Below are 26,612 nucleotides of genomic sequence, written 5' to 3'. Positions count from 1 at the left end.
TCAAGGAAGTGCAGTGATTTCCAAAGTCATACACCTAGGAAGTGCCCGGTATCCTCACTTGAGTTGTCTGACCCCAGAGGGGAGCTTATAACCTTTATCCCCTCTTGCCTCTCTCGAGAATACATTATGTCATTTCATTCAGTCTTATAAACAAGTCTGAGAGGAAGTCAGTAGCCCAGCAGAGAAAACTGAGGCTTGGCGATGAGGAGGACTTAGGCAAGGTTGGAAAGGAACAGAGAGAGCTTTGGAATCACCCCCCAGACATCATGCTACTCTCACTTAGGGCAGCTGCAGAGCCCAGGGTCCTGGGCCTGGGTGCCAAGCACAGTTTCCTGGGGAGAACTCCAGACTTCAGATGGAATGCCTATGAAGAGTCCCAGAGGGGCTGTGCCCTAACCTGAATGACCCTCAGCACAACCCCTTGCAATGCTGTGTGGTTTTTTGTTTGTTTGTTTTTAACATCTTTATTGGAGTATAATTGCTTTACAATTGTGTGTTGGTTTCTGCTGTATAAAAAAGTGAATCATCTATACATATACGTATATCCCCATATCCCCTTCCTCTTGCGTCTCCCTCCCATCCTCCCTATCCCACCCCTCAAGGTGGTCACAAAGCACAGAGCTGATCTCCCTGTGCTATGCGGCTGCTTCCCACTAGCTATCTGTTTTACATCTGGTAAGCAGCCTTTACATTCACCTAATACACCATTTCTTTTACAAGGGAAAAAAATGAACTGATACCCTGACTGCAGGGCGTTTATGGTTTTTCCCCTCTTAAAATGTACATTTTGAAAACTGGGAACTCCCTAGTATTTTGAAATTAAGCTCAGCAGCTGAGCAATGGCAGCACTGACGTGTTAGCATTATTAATACTGACATCTTGTGGCCGGTTTGGAAAACTGCAAGACCAAATCCGCAGGAGAGAAAGCAGTCTCTTTTCTTTCTTCCCTTCTTTCTTTCTTTCTTTCCTTCTTTCTTTCTTTCTTTCTTTCTTTCTTTCTTTCTTTCTTTCTTTCTTTCTTTCTTTCTTCCTTTCTTTCTTCCTTTCTTTTTTTCTTTCAATTGAAATATAGTTGATGTACAATATTATGTTAGTTTCAGGTGTACTACATCATGATTTGACATTTGCATACATTATGGAATGATCACGATGAGTCTAGTAACCATCCATCCCCATACAAAGTTATTACAATATTCTTGACCATTTTGCTTATGTTGTAAATTACATCCCTGTGGCTTATTTATTTTATAACTGGAGGTTCGTACCTTTTAATCCCCTTCACCTATTTCACCCACTTCCCCATCCCCCTCCCCTCTGGCAACCACTGACTTGTTCTCTGTATCTGTGAGTCTGTTTTCATTTTGTTTTGTTTGTTTTGTTTTTTACACTCCACACATAAGTGAGATCATATGGTATTTGTCTTTGTCTGACTTATTTCACTTAGCATAATACCTTCTAGATCCATCCAGACTTCAGCACCTGTATGAATCTTACCCTAGTTAGTTCCATTCTCCAAAGGACTTAACTGATTGTGAGACTAACTAGCCCAGACCTCTCAACAGTCACTGTCACACAGATGTGGAGTTCAGCTAACCCTGTCCATCTTCCCTATGGGCTTAAGTATGTCCCTTCCGGGATTCAGCCTATTTCCTCACCTGTAAAATGACCAGGTGAAGTCAAATCAGGTTTGGTCCCTGTGGGCTCTGACACTCTATGGTTCTCTCACTGCCTTTCTTCAGCGGAAGAAAAAATGGCATCTCATTATCTTCATTTGCACTTGCTTTGAAATGCTTATTGGATGCTTGAATTATTTCTTATATAATTTCCATTTCAAGCCTTTTGCCTTATTTTTCTTTCTGTTTAATATCTTTATTGGAGCATAATTGCTTCACAACACTGTGTTAGTTTCTGTTGTACACCAAAGTGAATCAACCATATGCATACATATGTCCCCATATCCCCTCCCTCTTGAGCCTCCCTCCCATCCTCCCTATCCCACCCCTCTAGGTGGACACAAAGCACCGAGCTGATCTCCCTGTGCTATGCTGCTGCTTCCCACTAGCTAACCATTTTACATTCGGTTGTGTATATATGTCGACGCTACTCTCACTTCACCCCATCTTCCCTCTCCCACCCTGTGTCCTCAAGTCCATTCTCTGTGTCTACATCTTTATTCCTGCCCTGCAACTAGGTTCATCAGTACCTTTTTTTTTTTTTTTTTTAGATTCCATATATATGCGTTAGCATATGTTATTTGCTTTTCTCTTTCTGACTTCACTCTGCATGACACACTCTAGGTCCATCCACCTCACTACAAATAACTCAATTTTGTTTCTTTTTATGGCTAATATTCCATTGTATATATGTGCCACATCTTTATCCATTCATCTGCTGATGGGCATTTACGTTGGTTCCATGTCCTGGCTATTGTAAATAGTGCTGCAATGAACATTGTGGTACATGTCTCTTTTTAAATTATGGTTTTGTCAGGGTATATGCCCAGTAGTGGGATTGCTGGGTCATATGGTAGTTCTATTTTTAGTTTTTTAAGGAACCTCCATACTGTTTTCCATAGTGGTTGTATCAATTTACATTCCCACCAACAGTGCAGGACGGTTCCCTTTTCACCACACCCTTTCCAGCATTTATTATTTCTAGATTTTTTGATAATGGCCATTCTGACCAGCTTGAGGTGATACCTCATTGTAGTTTTGATTTGCATTTCTCTAATAATTAGTGATGTTGAGCAACGTTTCATGTGCCTCTTGGCCATCTTCCTTGGTGAAATGTCTATTTAGGTCTTCTGCCCATTTTTTAATTGGATTGTTTGTTTATTTGATATTGAGCTCCATGAGCTGTTTGTATATTTTGGAGATTAATCCTTGTCTGTTGTTTCATTTGCAAATATTTTCTCCCATTCTGAGGGTTGTCTTTTTGTCTTGTTTATGGTTTCCTTTACTGTGCAAAAGTTTTAAGTTTAATTAAGTCCAATTTGTTTATTTTTGTTTTTATTTCCATTACTCCAGGAGGTGGGTCAAGAAAGATCTTGCTGTGGTTTATGCCAAAGAGTGTTTTTCCTATGTTTTCCTCTAAGAGTTTTATTGTGTCTGTTCTTACATTTAGGTCTTTAATCCATTTGAAGTTATTTTTGTGTATGGTGCTAGGTAGTGTTCTAATTTCATTCTTTTACATGTAGCTGTCCAGTTTTCCCAGCACCACTTATTGAAGAGGCTGCCTTTTCTCCATTGTATGTTCTTGCCTCCTTTGTCATAAATTAGGTGACCATATGTGTGTGGGTTTATCTCTGGGCGTTCTATCCGGTACTATTGATCTATATTTCTGTTTTTGTGCCAGTACCATACTGTCTTGATTACCATAGCTTTGTGGTATAGTTTAAAGTCAGGGAGCCTGATTCCCCCAACCCCGTTTTTCTTTCTCAAGATTGCTTTGGCTATTCAGGGTCTTTTGTGTTTCCATACAAATTGCGAAATTTTTTGCTCTAATTCTTTGAAGAATGCCATTGGTAATTTGATAGGGATTGCACTGAATCTGTAGATTGCTTTGGGTAGTATAGTCATTTTCACAATATTGATTCTTCCAATCCAAGAACATGGTATATTTCTCCATCTGTTTATGTCATCTTTGATTTCTTTCATCAGTGTTTTATAGTTTTCTCAGTACAAGTCTTTTGCTTCCTTAGGCAGGTTTATTCCCAGATATTTTATTCTTTTTGTTGCAATGGTAAATGGGAGTGTTTCCTTAATTTCTTTTTCTGACTTTTCATTGTTGGTGTATAGGAATGCCAGAGATTTCTGTGCATTAATTTTGTATCCTGCAACTTTACCAAATTCATTGATTAGTTCTAGTAGTTTTCTGGTGGCATCTTTAGGATTTTCTATGTATAGTATCATGTCATCTGCAAACAGTGACAGTTTTACTTCTTCTTTTCCAATTTGTATCCCTTTTATTTCTTTTTCTTCTCTAATTGCCATGGCTAGGACTTCCAAAACTATGTTGAATAAGAGTGGCGAGAGTGGACATCCTTGTCTTGTTCCTGATCTTAGTGGAAATGCTTTCAGTTTTTCACCATTGAGTATGATGCTTGTTGTGGGTTTGTCATATACAGCCTTTATTATGTTGAAGTAGGTTCCCTCTATGCCCATTTTCAGGAGAGTTTTTATCACAAATGGGTGTTGAATTTTGTCAAAAGCTTTTTCTGCATCTAGTGAGATGATCATATGGTTTTTATTCCTTAATTTGTTAATGTGTGGTGTATCACATTGATTGATTTCCATATATTGAAGAATCCTTGCATACCTGGGATAAATCCCACTTGATTAAGGTGTATGATCCTTGTAATGTGTTGTTAGATTCTTTTTGCTAGCATTTTGTTCAGGATGTTTGCATCTATGTTCATCAGTGATATTGGTCTATAATTTTCTTTTTTTGTGATATCTTTTTCTGGTTTTGGTATCAGGGTGATGGTGGCTTCGTAGAATAAATTTGGGAGTGTTCCTTCCTCTGCAGTTTTTTGGAAGAGTTTGAGAAGGATCAGTGTTAGCACTTCTTTAAATATTTGATAGAATTCACCTGTGAAGCCATCTGGTCCTGGACTTTTGTTTGTTGGAAGATTTTTAATTGCAGTTTCAATTTCATTACTTTGACTGATGGGTCTGTTTATATTTTCTAATTCTTCCTGGTTCAGTCTTGGAAAATTGTACCTTTCCAAGAATTTCTCCATTTCTTCGTGGTTGTCCATTTTATTGGCATATAGTTGTTTGTAGTAGTCTCATAATCATTTGTATTTCTGAGGTGTCAGTTGTGGTTTCTCCTTTTTCATTTCTAATTTTATTGATTTGCGTCCTCTCCCTTTTTTCTTGATGAGTCTGGCTAAGGGTTTATATCAATTTTGTTCAACGTCTCAAAGAACCAGCTTTTAGTTTTATTGATCTTTGCTATTGTTTTCTTTGTTTCTATTTCATTTATTTCTGCTCTGATCTTTATGATTTCTTTCCTTCTACTGATGTTGGGTTTTCTTTGTTCTTCTTTCTCTAGTTGTTTTAAGTGTAGGGTTACAGTGCTTGTTTGAGATTTTTCTTGTTTCTTGACGTGAGATTGAATTGCTATAAACTTCCCTCTTAGAACTGCTTTTGCTGCATCCCATAGGTTTTGGGTCCTCATGTTTTCATTGTCATTTGTTTCTATGTAGTTCTTTATTTCTTCTTTGATTTCTTCAGTGATCTCTTGGTTATTTAGTAGTGCACTGTTTAGCCTCCATGTATTTGTGTTTTTTACAGTTTTTTCCTGTAATTGATTTCCAATCTCACAGCGTTGTGGTCAGAAAAGATTCTTGATATGATTTCAATTTTCTTAAATTTTCTGAGGCTTGATTTGTGACCCAAGCTGTGATCTATCCTGGAGAATGTTCCATGTGCACTTGAGAAGAAAGTGTATTCTGCCACTTTTGGGTGGAACGCTCTATAAATATCAATTAAATCTATTTGGTCTATTGTGTCATTTAAAGCTTGTGTTTCCGTATTTATTTTCTGTTTGGATGATCTGTCCATTGGTATAAGTGGGGTGTTAAAGTCCCCTGCTATTATTGTGTTACTGTCGATTTCTCCTTTCATGGTTGTTAGCATTAGCCTTATGTATTGAGGTGCTCTTATGTTGGGTGCATAAACATTTATAATTGTTATATCTTCTTCTTGGATTGATCCTTTGATCATTATGTAGCGTCCTTCCTTATCTCTTGTAACAGTCTTTATTTTAAAGTCTATTTTACCTGATATGAGTATTGTTACTCCAGCTTTCTTTTGATTTCCATTTGCATGGAATATCTTTTTCCATCCCTTCACTTTCAGTCTGTATGTGTCCCTAGGTCTGAAGTGGGTCTCTTGTAGACAGCATATATATGGACCTTGTTTTTGTATCCAGTCAGCCCGTCTGTGTCTTTTGGTTGGGGCATTTAATCCATTTACATTCAAGGTTATTATTGATATGTATGTCTCTATTACCATTCTCTTAATTGTTTTGGGTTTGTTTTTGTGGGTCTTTTTCTTCTCTTGTGTTTCCCACCTAAGGAAGCTTCTTTAGCATTTGTTGTAAAGCTGCTTTGGTGGTGCTGAATTCTTTTAGCTTTTGCTTGTCTGAAAAGCTTTGGATTTCTCCATCGAATCTGAATGAGATCCTGGCTGGGTAGAGTAATCTTGGTTATAGATTTTTCTCTTTCATCATTTTAAGTATATCCTGCCACTCCCTTCTGGCCTGCAGAGTTTCTGCTGAAAAATCAGCTGATAACCTTATGGGGATTCCTTTGTATATTATTTTTTATTTTTCCCTTTCTGCTTTTAATATTTTTTCTTTGAATTTAATTTTTGTTAGTTTGATTAATATGTGTCTTGTTGTGTTTTTCCTAGGGTTTATCTTGCATGGGACTCTTTGTGCTTCCTGGACTTGGGTGACTATTTCCTTTCCCATGTTAGGGAAGTTTTCAACTATAATCTCTTCAAATATTTCCTCAGACCCTTTCTTTTTCTCTTCTTCTTCTGGGACCCCTAAAATTCGAATGTTGGTGCATTTAGTGTTGTCCCAGAGGTCTCTGAGATTGTCTTCAATTCTCTTCATTCTTTTTTCTTTATTCTGCTCCTCGTCAGTTATTTTCTCAATCTGTGCCTCCATTCTATTTCTGAGATTCTGAATCATCTTTACTATCATTACTCTGAATTCTTTTTCAGGTAGGTTGCCTATTTCCTCTTCATTTATTTGCTCTTGTAGGTTTTTACCTTGCTCCTTCATCTGTGACATATTTTTTGCCATCTCATTTTCTTTTTTTTTTATCAGTGGGATTGTGTTCCTGTCTTACTTGTTTGGCCTGAGGCTTCCAACACTGGAGTTTGTAGGCTGTTGGGTAGAGTTGGGTCTTGGTGCTGAGATGAGGACCTCCAGGAGACCTCACTCCAATGAATATTCCCTGGTGTCTGAGGTTCTCTGTTAGTCCAGTGGTTTGGACTCGGAGCTCCCACCACACGAGCTTCGGCCTGACCCCCGGTTCATGAACCAAGATCCCACAAGCCACATGGGGGGGCAAAAAATAAAAGGAGAGAGAGAGAAAACAATAAAGTAAAAAATAAAATTAGACTAGGAAACTAACAGATATGTTAGAAAGAATATAAAAATAAAAATATAGATGAATCAACAATAGGAAGGTACAACAGTACCACAATAGTAAAAGAGAGGAGGGAAAAGAAAAAGGAGACAAAAAATAAAGACAGAAAAAGAAAAAAAAAGGGGGGGAAATGCCTTGGCTGTGGAGGGTGGGGCTTAAGCAAGGGCGAGGTTTGGGTGGTGGGCGGTGCCTATGCTTAGGACCCACAGGGCTGGAAAAGGCCCTGGGGGCCATGGGAGGGTGGGGCTTAGACTCAACAGAACAGAAGGGGCCCAGGCGTACCCCCCACCCCTGGTCTCAGAGGGCAGGGGACCTCACCTGGGAGCCCAGCAGGCTTCCTGGGCTCGAGTGGGTGGGGCAAACACCCTCCTCTCCTCTCCTGTTCCTCCTGGAGGACCCCTCCCACCTGCCTCTCCTGATCTCTCCAGCCTCAGGGGCACCGATCCTGTCTGGCCTCCACTTCTCCTCCCCGCTCAGTCCCCCCACATCCTACCGGTTCACTTGGGGGTTCCTCCCATCTCCTTGGACGTCAGGGTCCCCACCAGCGGCCGGCAGGTGCTCTAGTTGTGGGGAGACGCTAACTAGGCGTCTTCACACACCATCATTTTGACTCCGCCCCTGCACCTTGTATTTCTAATGGGATGATTGTGGTTTTCTCTTTCACTTATAAGAGTTCTTTATACATTAACCAATTGTCTTCTTTACAACATGGTCTCCCTTTAGGAATCAAAGCCAGTAATTTAACTGACTCTCCTTATGTTAAATTTCCATAATAACTGAACTTCTGCTGAATTATTATCAAATCTATAAATGGTTCTAAGTGGTTATTCTTAAAGATAAAGCAGCTATTTTCCTTTTTAAAAGCTCCAGATAATATTGTGAGATGTTGAGCAAATTTACTAATGGAAAAAGCAATGTTTCTACTATTTTTGCCTTTGGTGAAGGGATGATAGAAAACGATTAATTCATCTGCTTAAACCCATCAGTAAGAATATCGGCTCTGCTCTCCATAGGTTCAAGCCTTAGTGGTCTCATCATCTGTGATTATGGATTCAGAAATGACCTCTGCCTTTAACTTACCTTGCACCTGTCCCTCCCAGATTAACCTTCCTTTCTTGTCCTATCTCTCCCCTGCTCCAAAACCTGCAGTGGCTCCCCCCTACATACTGTATTAAATGCAAATTTCCACACTCTGGCCTTTCTTTTCTTTTTAATTAATTAATTAATTTATTATTTATTTTTGGTTGCATTGGGTCTTTGCTGCTGTGTTGCTTTTTCTCTAGTTGAGGCGAACCAGGGCTACTCTTCATTGCAGTGCATGGGCTTCAGTAGTTGTGGCACACAGGCTCAGTAGTTGTGGCGCGCAGGCTCAGTAGTTGTGGCACACGGACTTAGTTGCTCCGCGGCATGTGGGATCTTCCCAGACCAGGGCTCAAACCCATGTCCCCTGCATTGGCAGGCAGATTCTTAACCACTGTGCCACCAGGGAAGCTACTGGCCTTTCTTTTTAAGGCTTTACCTCCTGTCTCTTACTCAAGGCTCCAATCAAAGTGAACTTCCATCTGCTTTCCTAATGCATCTTGCATTTCCCCCAAGTCAATGGCTTTGGCTTATGCCTTTTTTTTTTTTTTTAACAGGAATAACCTCTCTTCATCTCTTAAGCATCATCTCCCAGTTGAGGCCCTGAAGGTAAGAACACGTTTATGCTTTCCAGGGTCTAGCTCAGTACCTGATATAAAAAAGTCATGAGGTCTGTTGGATTTGATTGAATGCACAAAGGTGTACTGTGTGTGGGAAAGAAAAGGGGTCCAATCCCAGGTTGGAACCAACTGTGGAGATGGAGACAAACTCACTCCTTGACTTGGATGTCCATGTACTAAACTCACGTTTGAAGGCAGAGGGGAAACAGGGAAGCACTTACACACGCAGAGCACCTGATTTCACATAACTGAACATATCCGGTTCTCCCAGCAGCCCTCAAGGGCCGGTACCCTCCCCATTTCACAGCTGATGCACTGATTCTCAGAGAGATAACATCCCTGCAGCTGGGAAGTGGCCAGTCTTGGCCACCAGGCTTGCCGGACTCCTCCGTGCTCCCCCGGCAGGGAGTTATAGGTATACTCGATCCTAAAGTTTTATTTGCTGCCAATTATCAAGGATTTAGCTGGGGTTTTGGTGGGTCCAACCAGCCTGGCAGAGGACATCACCAGGCTGAGGAAGGCACTGTAGCAAGGTTGCAGCTGGACCCACAGACAAACAGGCTACATCACGTTGTCTCCAGGCAACCACTCAACTTCCCTGCCCAACTGCTGGTCCTCCCGGGTCCTGAGTCTCAGGGATGGGCATGCCCCCGAAATCTGCGTGCCACCTCCTCGTCCTCTCTTGGTCTTACATACACCAGGTTTGGAGTCCTGTCTCTCCCTCTCTCTGATCTCTCTCCAACCCATCCCCTTCTGTCCACGGCCCCTGACACTGCCTTAGTTCAGAGGCTCATCTGTCCCCAGGGACCCCTTTACCTCCCTGCTGCTTCCGTAATACTCTTTCTAAAGCAAAATCATGCCACTTTCCTCCTCACACTCTTTTGAAGGCTGACCACCACCTTCCAGATAAAATTCAAATTCAGTAACTTGATACACGCAGCCAAGAGTGGTATTCAAATTATTAAACAACCTGCACAGTTTTTCCTGAATATCACTGGGCACCAACCTAACAAGACAAACTCCAGCCACAGTGCTGGGGTAGGGTCCTCGAGGCCCCCTGCTGGGCCGGACATTAACTCTGTAGTTGCTGAATTTCAGGGAAGTCCAAGGGTCCCCCCCAGGGAGGTGGCAGGGTTGCCAGGGGCATCTCAGGGACTTGGGTCAGTAGCTATTTTCCAACCAATACAGAGGGATACGTATCACTATTTTAACAGCCAGTGCAGACTTACTGGGTGGACCTGTTGAATAGCAGCTCTGCACACAGCCCCTTGTGAACCGGCCCCTCGCCAAGTGCCCCCCTCTCACCACTGCTCCAAACGCCCCCCACTTCAGGCCTCCCTGGCCAGGAATGCTCTTCTCTGCGGTGTCCTTTCTCACTCAAGTGTCATCCGAGGGCAGCCTTTCCTGGTCCCCGAGCATCTCCTTGTTCTCCCACAGGGATCATAGAAGGCTCGGGGCATAATCACTGGTGGTTTCTTCTTCCCTCTCCCTTCGCCCCCAGTTGCAGGGTCTCTGCCTTATTTGTTGCTGTCTCCACCATCCTAGTAAGAGAACCGGCACACAGTGGAGGATGGATAGTAATCTGTTCAGTTGAGCAAAAGTGAACCTTGGGTTGGGCAGGGGGAACCTGTAGTCCATGACTGGGGACAGAGCTACGCAGCAACACTGACTCAGTGGCACATTCTGTATAACAAACGACGACACACAGCACACAGAATGGTCTCCACACTGTGTTATTGTACACCCTTCCTGGTAAGCTTTGAGCATTAACTACATACACACACACTGATATTTACAAACTTTATTCATGCCTACTAACCTATATGTGCATTTAAAAAAAACTAACATTTTGAACAGTAGGAAACACACATTAATGTATTTTACAGGGTAAAATAATGACTTACATAGAAGTTCTAAACTTTTCCTTTCACATCTCAATGGGCCAGCTTGTGTATCCCACACTGGAGACCACTATGAAGGTACTGTGTGTCTCTCACACAGCTACTGACCCAAGTTCCTCAGATGCCCCTGGCAACCCTGGCACCTCCTTGGGGGGGTGGGAACCCTTGGACTTCCCTGCAATTCAGCAACTACAGAGTTAATGTCTGGCCCAGCAGGGGGCCTCGAGGACCCTACCCCAGCACTGTGGCTGGAGTTTGTTTTGTTAGGTTGGTGCCCAGTGATATTCAGGAAAAACTGTGTAGGTTGTTTAACAATTTGAATACCACTCTTGGCTGTGTGTATCAAGGTGAACTATGCATAGGTCCACATAGCAACCTTATCCTGGAGGCCCAACCTACACAAAATTCTAGGTTTCCACCAAAGCTCAGGTCAGATGCTAAAAGCAGATTATTAGTAAACCTGGAAGCTACCTAGACACCATATATTCTAACCTTTATTAAAAAAATAGAAAGGAAAAACCCTCTACAGCATCCTCTGTCAATGGCAAATAAAGAAGATCTAGAAGACCAAGGGGCAGTGGTACTCAAGTGGCATATATTTTTTCCCCAGGGAATATTTAGCAACGACAAGAGACATTTTCAGTTGTCTCAAGTGGAGATGTGTTACTGCCATCTAGTAGGTAGAGGCCAGGGAGGCTGCCAACCATCTTTTAAGGTGCAGGACAGTCCCCCACAGCAAAGAATTATCTGGACCCCCAAAGACTGAGAGTGTGCGGTTAGAAAACTTTGGTTTAGAAGAAGGTCTAGAAGATCTGACTTGGTCCTGCCCAATTCTATTTATGAGCTATGTGACTTTGAGCAAATCACTTAACTTCTACAAGCCTATTGTCACCTCTGCAAAGGATATGGATTCATTCATTCAGTCAACAGATACTCCTCAAGAAATGGGGTTATGGGCTTCCCTGGTGGCGCAGTGGTTGAGAATCTGCCTGCCAGTTCAGGGGACACGAGTTCGAGCCCTGGTCTGGGAAGATCCCACGTGCTGCGGAGCAACTGGGCCCGTGAGCCACAATTACTGAGCCTGCGCGTCTGGAGCCTGTGCTCCGCAACAAGAGAGGCCGCGATAGTGAGAGGCCTGCGCACCGCGATGAAGAGTGGCCCCCGCTCGCCGCAACTAGAGAAAGCCCTCGCACAGAAACGAAGACCCAACACAGCCATAAATAAATAAATAAAACAAATACTTTAAAAAAAAGAAAGAAAGAAAGAAATGGGTTTATGGCAATGAACAAAATCCAATCTAAGCCCAGAAAATAGCGAGAATAAGGAATTGAGTATAAAAACCCCTTACTAATTTTGAATGCACTCAGCAGACCCAAGGCAGCAGCTCTGATGTGATCACACAAGGTAATATACAGGTGAGAGTGCTCGCTCAGTTCAATAGCACTAACTTTCTAGTGATTGATCGTCTTTCACCTATTCTAAGATATACAGGGATTTCTTTTTCATATTTTAACATCTTTGAATTAAAATGACTGGGCCTTACAGTTGCCATCAGCCAGGTGGAAGTCACACCATAGTTGTCACTAACTATATGCTTGCAAACTTGGTCAGTATTCCTGGGGGACTACAACTCTTTGGCGATTCAGTCAAGGAACCATTGAAAGATGGCTCAAGGAAGCAATGTGAGTCCCCATGTTGTCTGAAAGCTCTCCGTGGGCACCTCATGGCAGGACAAGAATGCACCAGAACGGGTCTAGATGCTTTCAGATTGTTTAAACTGTTCAAGAAATTCTTTCCCCATATGGAGCCCAAATCTACCTGCCTCCAGTCCTGGTTACACCCTTTGGAGATACACAGGCAAACCAAATACTACTCAGCTAAGTCAGCGGTTCTCAACCCAGGCGGCACATTTTTTAAAAAGTAGCAAGTGTTTTTAAAATGCTGATACCTGGGCTCCAATCCAAATCAATTAAATAAGAATCTCCAGAGGTAGGCCCAAGAATCTGTATTTTTTAAAGCCCCACCCCAGAAATTCTGATTTAATGCCCACTCAGAAAAGCGTTTCCTGACCACCCCCAAGGAACCGTCGCTTCCTTCTCCTCTCCTGATGCAGTGAATCCCAACTCTGGCAGTACATTAGAGCCAACCGAAGGACACTGAAAGTGCTCCTTGCCCTGGCTGCACCCCAGACCGTTCACTCAGAATTTCTGGGCTAGGGCCAGGCATCAGTAATTGCTAAAGTTCTCCAGTTGAATCCAGTACACAGCCAAGGGCAGGAACCACTGCCCTAACTCCTGCTGCACGTGAAGGGCAAATGCCTGTCTCCTCGAAGAGGCTCAAGCCACATTGGCTTGAAGCCGCATCTATTTAAAACGCATTTACATAACCCGTGACTTACTTTCCGCCTCTGGGTATACAGTCGTCACTCGGTATCCGCGGGGATTGGTTCCAGGGCCCCCGAGGATACCAAAATCCTAGGATGCTCAAATTCCTTAGTGTGGCTTCCGAATCTGCGAGTTCCGTAGCCGCAGATTCAACCAACCGCAGATCATAAACATAATACTACACATTCAGCGGTTGGTTGAAGCCACGGATGCGAAACCGCAGAAACGGAGGGCCAACGGTATTTAAAAGCGAACCAGCCTTAGCCCTCACCTTTACTTCCTGGGCTGGGCATCTCTTCATCCCATTACAACACCTTACACATCATAGGTGCTCCGTACTCGACAAAGAATGAGTAGATGGACAAACACATGGAAGGATATGTATGTATTTTGTCTGATGATGTGAATGCCACAACTAATGTACTGGTTTCAAAGATAAGGTAGAAATAAGGAGATTCTGCAACATGAAAATCATTACAAAATAATGGAGGTCAAATAGAGGTCTTGAGCCCAACCCCGCAAGCCAGAAGGAGACACAAAAATACAAGGGGGAAAATGTTCAACTCTAAAGTAAGGCCACAGTCCACAGCTACCCATTTTTGATTTCTTAGTACATTGTACAGAGTCGGGGCAAAGAGAGTAGTGCCAGAAATCCAGTGAAGTTCCGATAGCTTCATTACACAGACATAGCTTTAAAAAGTAACATTTTTAAAAAGTAACGAGTTTTTTACAGTCCTTATAGAAGCTGCTGCTGTAGGATCTAAATAAAGGAAGCTGAGTCTTCAGAATTTGGTCATCAACAAAGGAATATCATCTGTCACCGTCAAAGACCATTTCTGAGCTATGGCCCAAGGCAAGGTTTTTTGTTTGTTTGTTTTTTCCTGTGTCCTAGACCTCCACCGTTAATTCAATAATCTGAATACAGCCTTTGTTTTAATACAATGTTCAGAGAGTTCTGTGCCTTCCTTAAGAATAGCTTGAGGCATGACCAAGATAGATTTCCTGTAAAGCTACATCGGACGAGTGCACGCATGCGCGCCAGGTGCGTTCCTGGCCCCCGCCTCCGCCACCGGCTCCAGGACTCGGGTGTCCTCCGCCGGCGGTTTAGGCAGGTCCAACATGGTGGACGAGTCCTTCCTGGGATTCCCAGTCACCAACATCCAATGGTTCTTTGGCTTTTCAACTCTGTGTGAATCCAGATATGTGTGTGCAGCGACCTCTGCTTCCTTTCCAAAATTGGTACTGGGGCAAGAGAGAATTAACACTGGTTGGAAATGGAATTACAACCCTCAGTAAGCTGTTAAGTTCATCTCAAAGCACCTAATTCAACAGACTGCTATATAAAGCTCTTGGGGGGGGGGGTCTCTAAAACACTATGTGTTTGCCAACAAGACTCATCCTATTTGGGCAAGGACCAGGTAGATAGGATCCCATTATAGCTAAAGTCCTCTGTGGGGAAGGACCTGTATAATAGAAGGGGCTCTAATAGGAGTTTTCACACCATCAAAGTTCTATGTGGCGATATTTCGTCATCAAAGGACTTTTTCTGTGCGTGGCCATCCTCTTTAAATTGAACTTCTTTGCCTATATTCACAGCCCCTGCCCTCTGGCATGGCATTTTCTTGTACCCTGCTATACAATACCTTAAGAAAAGATGCCGGTGGGCCACCAGCCCCCGATTCGTGTGGCAGTGATTGATAAGAATTTTTGCATTTGCCTTTAAAGATAAAGAGAGTATGTTATTTGAATTATGAATTAAGGCCTCCAGTTTCCTAAAAGCAAAAATTTGGAAATATAGTATATATTCATTTATATAGAGAGAGAGAGAGAGAAAGAGAGAGAGAGATAGAGATGGAATAACCTAGAAGCCAAGCCATAATAGATTAATAAATACATTATTATAGACACACATATGATGAAACATTATATAATCATTTAAAGTCATATTGGAGAAGATCTTTGACAACTTGAAATACGGTGAGTGGTGTTAAGTGGAAAAAATAAAAATATTCCTGATGTCCTATTTTTTTTTAATTAAAACTAAATTAAAAAAAAAACATATGAGTGAAAAAGAAATGATAACAGTGGCTTTCTCTAGAAGATGGAACTACTGGTAATCATAATATTATTTTTTGTACTTTTCTGACTTTCCATAAGTGAACATATATTGTTTACAATCAGAAAATAAAAGACATATTATTTCAAAATCCTGACTCATGTAAGCTAAAAGCAGTGTGAGATGGTGAAAAGCAGCCCCTGACATCTGGGAACTGGCCTGGCACCCAGGGCTCTGCCTTAGTGTTCCCCTGTGGCATATAATCAATTTCACACAGTGCCCACATCAGACAAGGCCACGCTGTGAACACGATGGGTCAAGACAAAAAGAAAACCACTTTGTGATCATGTCTGAACACAGCAAAAACATGAGCATGGTCTAAGCCACAAAATACCAAATGTCCTCCTCTCCTAGAGAATAGGAGTGACTTCTGCTTCCTTACTCATGACAGCTTTGGCCATGCTCTGGCCTGCCCTCTATAGATAAGATGTACTGAGACATCCCTGCTTCCTGACAGATTCCAATCCAGGGCAAAGCCCCACTTTCTGAGACCCTCACTAAAATCTCCCAACCGCAGCCCCAATTCTATAACTTGTCCTTTCTAATTATTTTATTTTATTTTATTTTTAAAACTTTTTATTTTATATTGGAGTATAGTTGACTAACAATGTTGTGATAGTTTCAGGTGTACAGGGAAGTGATTCAGTTATACGTATACATGTATATATTCTTTTTCAAACTCTTTTCCCATTTAGGTTGTAACATAGTATTGAGCAGAGTTCCCTGTGCTATACAGTAGGTCCTTGTTGGTTATCTATTTTAAATATAGCAGTGTGTACATGTCAATCCCAAACTCCCTAACTCTCCCTCTCCCCCACCCTTCCCCCCCTGGTAACCGTAAGTTCATTCTCTAAGTCTGTGAGTCTGTTTCTGTTTTGTAAATAAGTTCATTTGTATCATTTCTTTTCAGATTCCGAAGCCATATCGTATTTCTTCCTCTGTCTGACTTACTTCACTCAGTATGAAAGTCTCTAGGCCCATCCATGTTGCTGCAAATGGCATTATTTCATTCTTTTCTATGGCTGAATACTATTACACTGTGTATATGTACCACATCTTCTTTATCCGCTCCTCTGTCAATGGACATTTAGGTTGCTTTCATGTCTTGGCTATTGTAAACAGTGCTGCTATGAACACGGGGGTGCATGTGTCCTTTCGGACCATGTATAACAGCCTCTTACTGAGACGCCCCACGGTTTTCCATGGCGCTCATTCTCCATCACTGCAACAAGTAATAAAGCCAGCTCGTTCAACCCCAGGTGCTCCTGATGGTCTCTGACTGGAGGGTATTGACATGTGGGCAGCAGCTGGGCAGGTATGAAATGTCCCATTCTGCAGATGTGTCTGAATGTGGCTCAGAGACCTGCCTCGGGCTGTGGACTGAGTTAGCAACAGAGAAACGAGCTCCTGGTGCCTGAACTCCCCAACCTCTCTAACCTAATGACAGCAACAATAGAACAACCACCGTTAAATTAACAACAGTGAATGCTTGGGAGTGCTGTCCGGGCCAGGCACTTTTCTAATAAGCACTGTAAATGTACTAACCGCTTAATCCTCACAAAACCTCGTAAGTTAGGCGTCATCATCTATCCCCATTTTACAGACAATGAAGCTGAGATACTGACAGTTTAAATCATGGGAATGAGAGGCAATTCCAAGGAGAGCAAAGCTTGGCAAAGACCAGTGGAAGAGAGGAAATCTGTCAAGCATGCATCATTGTGGACCACGTGTATATTCTCCGTGCTGGGAGAAAGACCCTTGCAAACCTGGGTCCGCCTGCAGAGCTCGGGAGAGAAGCCTACTGTGTCAGGTGGATTCAGAGTGCCTGGTAACTGGGGGCCCCTTCCTGGATGGCCAACTCTTTAAGTCCTTCCTGGCTGTAAATCCAGTAACTCTCCCAATAACCTCCAACAACTCCTTAGTCTCCGTCTGCTGGATGTCTCACAAGCAAGTAGCATGGCCTCTGGTCCTCAAAACAGCTCTGTGCCCACCAGACCTGCCTTCCCATCCAGAACTGTGCTCCTGTCCACAGGGCCCAGGCTCCTGAGAAAATGTCCAGCAATGTGCTCACCTGTGCGTCTGCCCTGCCCTGTCCTGCACTTCCCCCAGATTACCCAGTCTCTTTAGAAATGAGGACTTAACAGAGGCCTGAAAGAAAGCAGTGTCATCACCCTTACAATCTCGGGGCAGTGGTTCTCAGCCTGATCTCAGGGGCAGAGCCTGGGCCTCGGTATCTTTATGAAGCTCTGTAGGTGATTCTGTGCGCCGCCAGAGCCGAGAAACACCAAGGCAGGATGCTGCCACAAGGCAAAACGGTGCCTCCCAAACTTGAGTTAGAAAAAGAGGGACTTCCTGGCGGTCCAGTGGTTAAGACTCCGCTCTTCCACTGCAGGGGGCACAGGTTCGATCCCTGGTCAGGGAGCTAAGATCCTGCATGCTGCACGGTGCAGCCAAAAAACAATTTTTTTAAATAAAAATAAATAAATAAATATTTTTTAAAAAAAGAAAGAAATGAAAAAGAGAGAGAGAGTGAAAGTGTGTGAGGCATATAAGGCATCGGAGCCCTGACGAGCCTCCATTTCACACACAGGAGTAAATCGCACCCACTTCACAGCATCCGCGCACACGTCTGTCTTCCCCAGGCTGCGCTCACCAGGACGGGGAAGCCTTCATATTCCAGGCGTAGCTGGGGGTCAGGGAAGGCCGCCTGCCAGCAGTTCAGGCAGGAGTCCTCATACGTCAGGTACACCTCCTGGAGCCAAGACCTCTTAGACGACTTCATGAGGGTCCTGTGGTCACTTGATAAATATAACTGAAAACGACAGCAAGCAGATGGACTAGCTCACAGCTATCCGAGAGGCTGGGGAAGCAGGGAGCAGTCAACTGGCTGGACGGCCAGTGTGTTCCAAAGCAGTTTTCAAAAACCCTGTTCTTACGGATTGTACAAGAACATTCAACTTTCCTCTCCCTCAGAAAGGCCATCTCAGAGGCTGAGACCACCCACCCCCACATCAGCTGCAACTGTTTTCCCTTCCTTGGAATACCAAGCGCAGCCTCCCTCTCCATCTCATGCACTCCTCCTCTTTTTTATTTATTTATTTACTTTTTTAGCATCTTTATTGGAGTATAATTTCTTTACAAGAGTGTGTTAGTTTCTGCTTTATAACAAAGTGAATCAGCTATACATATACATATATCCCCATATCTCCTCCCTCTTGTGTCCCCCTCCCACCCTCCCTATCCCGCCCCTCTAGGTGGTCACAAAGCACCGAGCTGATCTCCCTGTGCTATGCGGCTGCTTCCCACTGGCTATCTATTTTACAGTTGGTAGTGTATATAAGTTCATGCCACTCTCTCACTTCGTCCCAGCTTACCCTTCCCCCTCCCCGTGTCCTCAAGTCCATTCTCTATGTCTGTGTCTTTATTCCTGTCCTGCCCCTACATTCTTCAGAACGCTTTTTTTTTTAGATTCCATATATATGTGTTAGTATACGGTATTTGTTTTTCTCTTTCTGACTTACTTCACTCTGTATGATGGTCTCTAGGTCCATCCACCTCACTACAAATAACTCAATTTCGTTCCTTTTTATGGCTGAGTAATATTCCATTGTATATATGTGCCACATCTTCTTTGTCCATTCATCTGTCGATGGACACTTAGGTTGCTTCCATGTCCTGGCTACTGTAAATAGTGCTGCAATGAACATTGTGGTACATGACTCTTTTTGAAATATGGTTTTCTCGGGGTATATGCCCAGTAGTGGGATTGCTGGGTCGTATGGTAGTCTTATTTTTAGTTTTTTAAGGAACCTCCATACTGTTCTCCATACTGGCTGTATCAATTTACATACCCACCAACAGTGCAAGAGGGTTCCCTTTTCTCCATACCCTCTCCAGCATTTATTGTTTGTAGACTTTTTGATGATGGCCATTCTGACCAGTGTGAGGTGATACCTCATTGTAGTTTTGATTTGCATTTCTCTAATGATTAGTGATGTTGAGTGTCTTTTCATGTGTTTGTTAGCAATCTGTATATCTTCTTTGGAGAAATGTCTATTTAGGTCTTCTGCCCATTTTTGGATTGGGTTGTTTGGTTTTTTTGATATTGAGCTGCACAAGCTGCTTGTGTATTTTGGAGATTAATCCTTTGTCCGTTGCTTCGTTTGCAAATATTTTCTCCCATTCCGACTCCTCCTCTTTTTCAGGGCATCAGGCCTGGAGCAATATTTTATTCATTATAAATAATGTTACATGAAACTTATTACATGAAGTGAAGTCCTCTTAAAACCAATACCAGCACAGCTGATATTCATACGTGAGCCTCCAAGGCGGCCTCGGCCCCTCTGGAATTGATGTCCACACTTGGAACTTCTGTCAGCTCTCTGGTTGCCTATAACTTCGCCAAGGAGCACGCCATCTTGCTGAAAGGTCCATAATGTTAGTTCCTCGTTAGCCGTTTACCGATTCGCCTTCGCCCTGCACCTGGAGGTCGTTTCTGCATATCTTGATCGGTTTTCATTAAACACCTTTTCTATACAAAGCTATGCCATGAAGCGCTCTGGGGAAGGCAGAAATGAGGTACTGCCCTCAAGAAGCTTTCCGACTAACAGGAGAGATGATTGAGTATAGAAACTGGAAGCGTCTGTAAGGTATGGCGTCCAGCAGGGATGCAAAGAGCTATAGGAGGGGAGAGATGGGAACACATGCTCTCCCGGGGGCTCAGGAAAGACTCCGAGGAGGAGGTGATGTGGTATCAGGGAGCCCGAGAGGATGAGTGTGGACAGGGAGGGCTTTAAACGCCACAGTGAACAGCAGCACTTAATGCAGAGGGCAATGGGGGCACCGCTACTGACTTTTCAGTGGAGGTGGAAGGTGAGCAAAGCTGAGCTTTTAAAGGATCGACCTGACAGCACGCTGCTAGTATGAGATGAAGTCAGGATAGACTAAAGGGATGAAGCTATGGGGGTGTGGACTGAGGTACCGGCACTGGGAGTGCAAAGACGGGCCAAACTGCACCGTGAAGGAAGAGCCGTGGGACCTGACCATCGCTGGAGCTGGATGTGGGTGGGAAAGGAAGATGGGTCCAAGATGCACTGCGGCTCTGGCCTGGCTGATGGGGAGAATGACAATGCCATTCAGAGCAAATGGAAAATAATGTCTATCTCAAACCACAAATGTAGCTTTGTTCATATAAAGAACGACAATAAGGAAATCAGGAACAAAAATCAGGCCTCTGCAAGGCCACCATCACCAGATTTTTCATAAATACCCTGAAAGAGCTTGCTAATTCAAAGACAAGAAACAGAAATAAGAGGTATAAGAATTTGAGGAGAGATAAAATTGTCATAATTTGAAGATGAGATGACTGTCTACCTAGAAGTCCTAAGAGAATCAAGTAGAATTCATAAGAGTAAGTGATTTCATCCAAGGTGAGTATAAAAATCAATGTCTATCTTCTATTTTTGCTGCAACTGTCAAAAGGACCTACCTTCAATAGCTTCCAAAATAGAAGATACCAAGGAATAACCTTGACGAGATCAGTGTCAGATCCATGTGAAGGAAAGCACAAAACTTTACTGAGAGATAGAAAAGAATAATTGAAGAAATAGAGAGACATCTCAGAAGGACAAATATTGTAAAGCTACTAAATATGTGAACTTACTTAATTTTACAATGCCAATCAAAATACCAAGTGACTTTCCCCCCAACAGGGGCAGAGGGACTTAAAAAAATTATTATTGCATTTAACTGAAAGATTAATTCCTAACGTAATTCAGACAAAGAAGTGTAATGATAAAGAACTAGTCCTAAAAGTCATCAAAGTGACCTGGAATAAAAATAAACAACTCCAGTTCAAAGGATCCAAATAGAAAGCCATATCTAATAATTTAATGCATGCAGCATGTGTCAGTGAAGAAAGGAATAATTATTCAAAAAATAACACAGATATGACTGACTAGTCATTTGGGGGAAATTTAGATGTTCACATCAAGGCCTTTATCAAAATAAATCCCAAGTGGAGGAAAGAATAAACTTAAGCAACAGTTCAAGTTTAGACATCTAAAAATTAATACAAGTTATTCTTTTTATCATATCTTTGGAGCAGACTTCAAAGGCTCTGAGCAATGGAAGGAATTACAGAGAAAAGCACTGATAGATTTTACTCAAAAATAGATGAGAACAACTACAATTTAAAAGCCAAGTTAACAAATGAGAGGAAATATTAACAACAAACATGACAAATGTTTATCATCTGTGGAAGAGCAGATATTTAAGCCCAAGTCAATAAACAGGCAAAGAGCAGATGATTTAGGGGAAAGAGAAGGAGAGCAGAGATGGAAGGGAGAGGTGGGAAAAGAAGGTAAATAAAAAGAAAGAGAGAAACAAAAAAAGAAAAGAAAAGAAATAATATCTAAATGTTGTAATGCTTGTAATTTTCCCTATATTTTAAGATTTTCCCTCTATAAAATAAGCTAAAATGTTAGTAGGGCTACTCTCTGGATGAGACAGTGATGATTTATTTCCTCTTTCAACAACTGGGTATTTCCTCTAATTTTCACATTTAAAATCAGGCTGCAGCTTACCATCTACGGTGTGTCAGAATTTAATTGCCAGCATTGATTTCTTGGTAGTATGAAAATAATAATGATGTTGCTGGTGATGATGATGTCACATCATACAATAATGGAATCTCTGATTCAATGAAAAATGTTATATATAATACCAGCTCTGCCACTTAGTAGCCAAGTGACTTGGAGCGAAGTCACTCAACTTGCTGTGCCTCGGTTTCCCCATCAGTAAAACAGGGGTAAAATAGTCCCTACTTTAAAGACTTGTTGGGGGGAATAAATGAGTTAACATATGTGAAGCTCTTCAACACGTAGTAAGTAAATAATCTCCATTTTATAGAAAGACTCAAAAAGGTTAAATAACTTACCCAAAGTCCCAACCCTTAGGTATGCATCTCAGCTGGAATTCAAATCCATATTTGTCTGGTTCTATTACACTGCCTAATTCCCAAGGTAGAGGTAAAGATCAAAGACTTATGCTCCCCGATTTATGCAAATGTGTTAGCATTGGTGACATTAAACAGCTGTCAGATTATTATTACATAATCTGATCATTTAACTTGCAAGTGGAGGTGGTATAAATTTTTGCTTTTTACCAGCTGCATTGCAAAGAGGTTTTTTTTTTTCCCCCTTACTCTTTAGCTTTTAAGGATGTATTTTTGTAATTCATGAGGTTAGAAGGAAAGCATTGGCCCCAAACTGCCTTGGAAAAGCTGCAGGCTGACACCATAATGAGGCCAGAGATGGAGCCCATGCCCATAGAGTTCTCTGTCCACTTCAGTAAGTAGCCATTAGCCCACATGGAAACAAAAATGACTGGTCCAAAGTAGACGTGCAGTGTTACGACTTACCATTCTGTCTGCAAATCCTCCTGCTATCCCGAGGCGAAAGTTCTGCCCGTATCTAAGGACCTGACCAATGACCTCTCCAGCTGCACTGTCAGTGGAGAATTAATAGAATGTAAATTCTCTGTATTAGGATCATTCTACAGCTCTATTTTTTGTGTATGCACTTTTGTTTATAATTTTCTCAGTAATGTCTATTCATGTACCATAACTGAAATAAGTCACTTACCAAAAGGTCTTTTCTTTTGGCCTTCAAGTCTTGCTGGCACCTTACTCACTGTCTTCCAACACACTCGGAACACACAGTGTTCCCACTTTGTGAGCCTAGGGTAGACTGAGCAAGTCATACTGTCCTACACTAATGAATTGGTCCAAGTCCACTGACATCTTTTTTTTAATTGAAGTACAATTGATATATAATCTTATATTTAGTTTTAAGTGTATACATCATGATTTGATATTTATACACGTTAGATGATCACAATAAATCTACTTACCATCTCTTGCCATTTAAAATTATTATGATATTACTGACTATATTCCCTATTCTATATATGACATCCCCATACACTGACAACTTTAGAGAGAAGCAAGATAACAAATTTGTAGACATTTAATACACTCTTCCCTCTTAATCTTCCAGGAAACAGAAATTGTGATCAATTTTTAGCTGTTTTAACATAAATTATGTGTATTCAAAAAATCTAAAGACTTAAAGGACTAGTTATATCCCTGTCATATAAACTTGCTATCATAGTTTAGTAACAAACTGAAAGCAATGACTTTTTTTTTTTAGCAATGACTTTTAATTGTAATTATGTATCTATTCTCTAAGGATTTAAATGCTCATCTCCAAAAATTCAAGTACATTTTTAGTGGACAATTAATTTTAAAACAGCAAATCCCCATGTACTGCTACCTTGCATTTAACTATATATTTCTGATGTAGAAATAACAGAGTAGCATTAAAAACAATGAAAGCACTCAAATGAGCTCAAAGCATTATGAAATGTTATTAGGAAAACCCACTTTGCTTCTGGGCAGATTCTGAATTTAATTCCCTGGATCCAATACTTTTGAATTAAGCATTTTGAATTGAATTCAAATTAGCCATTATCCTGATGTGAACTGAAATCAAATTACCCATTATCCTGATGTTTAAGGTAACAGGATTGTAAAGGCCCCTTGACAATCATTCTCAAGATAAGAAAGCAAGATGAGAATCACAGAGAATGTTCACATAACCTTTGCCTCCAATCAGCACTGCTCTAATCCCAGGGCATCCTTAAACTGCAAGTGAAAACAGATATTTATGATGAAAATGAGCCTAAAATTAAAGTATCTTTACCACAAAATGGTAAAAGTGTTTCTGCCAACCGGGATCTTGGTTTGAGCTGCACTCAGGCCACAGGGCACCTCTATTTCGTCACTCAGATGGGCTTTAATTTCATCTGGAGTCATACACAAGCTCAGGTCCCCGCCCAGAAACAGATCAGCTTCTGTTTCAGGGTGGTCAGGATTCACAAGCATCACTTTGTCGCCATAGCGAATGTATCCGTCTTCAGATATGGAAAGCTGCATCTACAATTTAAATAGGAGTTTTTCAGATAAACCATGCGATTCCTTCACAGCCAGTGCCGAGGCCACTGCAGATGTACCCTATTTTAAGAAGGGATTGACTTGAATTTCCTGAAATCTTTCTTCCTTTTCCTGCCACCAATCTGCTCCCAATTTGCCAAATCAATGCCCCTGATAATCCCAAACGAAGCAAAATAAAGCTGATGAAAAATTACATGGGTTGATTCCATTATTGATTTATTAAACATTCCTAGAAATTTTCTTGAGCACCAACTAAAGGGCATTTTACTCCTGCATGTATCAATCTATTCATTTCTTAATTTGGAAAATGCAGGTGAACATAATAGCAAACTTCTCATGTTTCTAAAATCTTAGAGAATTTTAAACATTGTGGTTATCTAAAGAGAAGAATTGGTATTTTCCAAATGACAACTCACTTATGGAATTTTTGCTTGCTTAACATATTCTCACATTTAATTTGATAGACTTTTGAAAACAACGCTTGAATTTAAAATTACCGGTCTCAAAAGATTCTCTTTCAGTCTTCTGTTTCTCTGTATGAGAAGTTGTCCCTTGTCCCTCTTTGCTAAGAAGTCTTTCATGAGCTCCTGGTTAAAGAGAAAAATGAGTGAAACCCAAAGGGTCAACAATAGTCCTGAATAATAGAGATACTGAGAGCTTTTAGGTCCAAAGCACAACAAGTTGTAAAAGCAAACTTTGAGAACGTAAAAAGAAATGTGAGCATAATGGGAATGGGGGACTTTTTTTAGCATTACTTTTTTAGCATTACTTTATTTTGTTTCATTGTGGAATGTTTAGAAAAATGAGAAAGACACAAAAAAGAAACATCACCTGTAATTACTCCAACCAGTGACAATGATGAGTAACATTTGGAGGTCATATATCCCCTCCTACTGAGGTCTCTGCTAGTTGTATGATGATGGACACCGAAAGTGTCTCCCCACCCAACTAGTTCCATAAAAGGATGGCCCAGGGTCTTGTTAAGACCGCCATAGGACAATTCAGGGCAATGAGTATAAGGTCAGTAAAAGGGATGCTACAGGGACACTCAGGAGGGGATGTGGGACAAGGTGGCGGATGGGGGCAGTACTTCTCCTTAGAGCCTACCTGCTCACCTGGACCGCAGCTTCGGAGACTGTAAGTCTCCTTGGGGCTCTAGACTAAGGGAGAGACACAGGCAGGGACCTTGAGAGTTCGGGAGGCCAAGAGACGCTGGTAAAGAGTAGAAGGGGGGGCTTCCCTGGTGGCGCAGTGGTTGAGAATCCTCCTGCCAATGCAGGGGACACGGGTTCGAGCCCTGGTCTGGGAAGATCCCACATGCCGCGGAGCAGCTGGGCCCGTGAGCCACAACTACTGAGCCTGCGCGTCTGGAGCCTGTGCTCCGCAACAAGAGAAGCTGCGGTAGTGAGAGGCCCGCGCGCCACGATGAAGAGTGGCCCCCGCTTGCCCCAACTAGAGAAAGCCCTCGCACAGAAACGAAGACCCAACACAGCCAAAAATAAATAAATAAATAAATAAATAAATAAATAAATAAAAATTAAAAAAAAAAAAAAAGAGTAGAAGGGCGTGAGACCTGCGGGTCAGCCAGTGAGATTCTTAGGGCGTTCAGAGGGAGTTGGGATTTTAGGGACATTGGGTGTGTGCTGGGTGCGAAAGGAGGCTTGGGATGCTCAGTGTAGGGGCCCGAACTTAGGCCAGGCGTGGGAGTCCCCGGGCAGTGGGCGGGCCGTGCCCGGCCACTCCCTCCGTACCTCCTCCAGGTAGACGTCCTCGTTCCAGTTGCCCATCCGGACTCCTGGACCGTACAGGTTCTGAGCCATCGTCCCCTGCTCTCCCAAGAACAAGCTTCCGGGGCACAGCGCCTGTGTTAGCCTCTCCGTCGCCATGACGACCCGGTCCCCTGCGATTGGCCAAGGTCCGGGACCCTGCTAGCCAATAAGTGACGACACACGAGTTGCGCAGGGCTCTGGTGCGGCCCCATCCCAGGGGCTGTCACCGCCCCCCCTCCGCCCCCCCCCCCCACCACCCTGCACCTCACTTCCCCTCTTAGGTTTCTCTTGAGTTTAATTGCAAAGCAGGCAAGAGAAAAAACTCGAGCCTACAGACCTCACTGTCCTAAATGCTCGCTAGAGAGAAATTTATAACTTTTTTTTTTCTTTTAGAATCTAAACGAAAATTGCTTTTAAGTAGAGTATCCCTTGCTTTGGGGGGCAGCAAAGAGAAGCTTTGAAATGGAAGCATAGCCTGCTTGCAGCCTACTTTGATTATCAGCAAGCAGCCATTTCATCCTAATCATAATACTGGCTCCATGTAGAAAGTTGGAAACCAAA

General features: G+C 42.4%; 1 protein-coding gene across 1 annotated transcript; it reads right to left on the bottom strand.

Annotated features, from left to right (window-relative positions):
• Positions 1-13,649: 13,649 nt before the first annotated feature.
• Positions 13,650-26,149, bottom strand: CFAP161 (cilia and flagella associated protein 161). Its single transcript, XM_057544017.1, has 7 exons — positions 26,034-26,149; positions 24,780-24,869; positions 24,032-24,264; positions 22,690-22,774; positions 17,923-18,081; positions 14,797-14,870; positions 13,650-14,395 (listed from the first exon to the last, which is right to left on the bottom strand). Exons 1-7 carry the CDS (start codon positions 26,100-26,102, stop codon positions 14,164-14,166), a joined length of 942 nt encoding a protein of 313 aa, XP_057400000.1. The 5' UTR covers positions 26,103-26,149; the 3' UTR covers positions 13,650-14,163.
• Between the last annotated feature and the right edge of the window lie 463 nt (positions 26,150-26,612).

This window comes from Balaenoptera acutorostrata, chromosome 3 (genome assembly GCF_949987535.1).
Source record: "Balaenoptera acutorostrata chromosome 3, mBalAcu1.1, whole genome shotgun sequence".
Lineage (NCBI taxonomy): Eukaryota > Metazoa > Chordata > Mammalia > Artiodactyla > Balaenopteridae > Balaenoptera > Balaenoptera acutorostrata.
The sequence above is the reverse complement of the archived record's forward strand: the minus strand, read 5'-3'. Positions and strand labels throughout refer to the sequence as shown.

Excerpts from the sequence above, each read along its gene's own strand:
- CFAP161 (XM_057544017.1), bottom strand. The coding sequence starts at position 26,102 with ATGGCTCAGAACCTGTACGGTCCAGGAGTCCGGATGGGCAACTGGAAC. Across the intron at positions 22,775-24,031 it reads AACACTTTTACCATTTTGTG|TGCAGCTGGAGAGGTCATTG; the intron begins GTAAAGATACTT and ends CTCCACTGACAG. Across the intron at positions 14,396-14,796 it reads CACCGGCATCTTTTCTTAAG|TACCAATTTTGGAAAGGAAG; the intron begins GTATTGTATAGC and ends CTCTTGCCCCAG.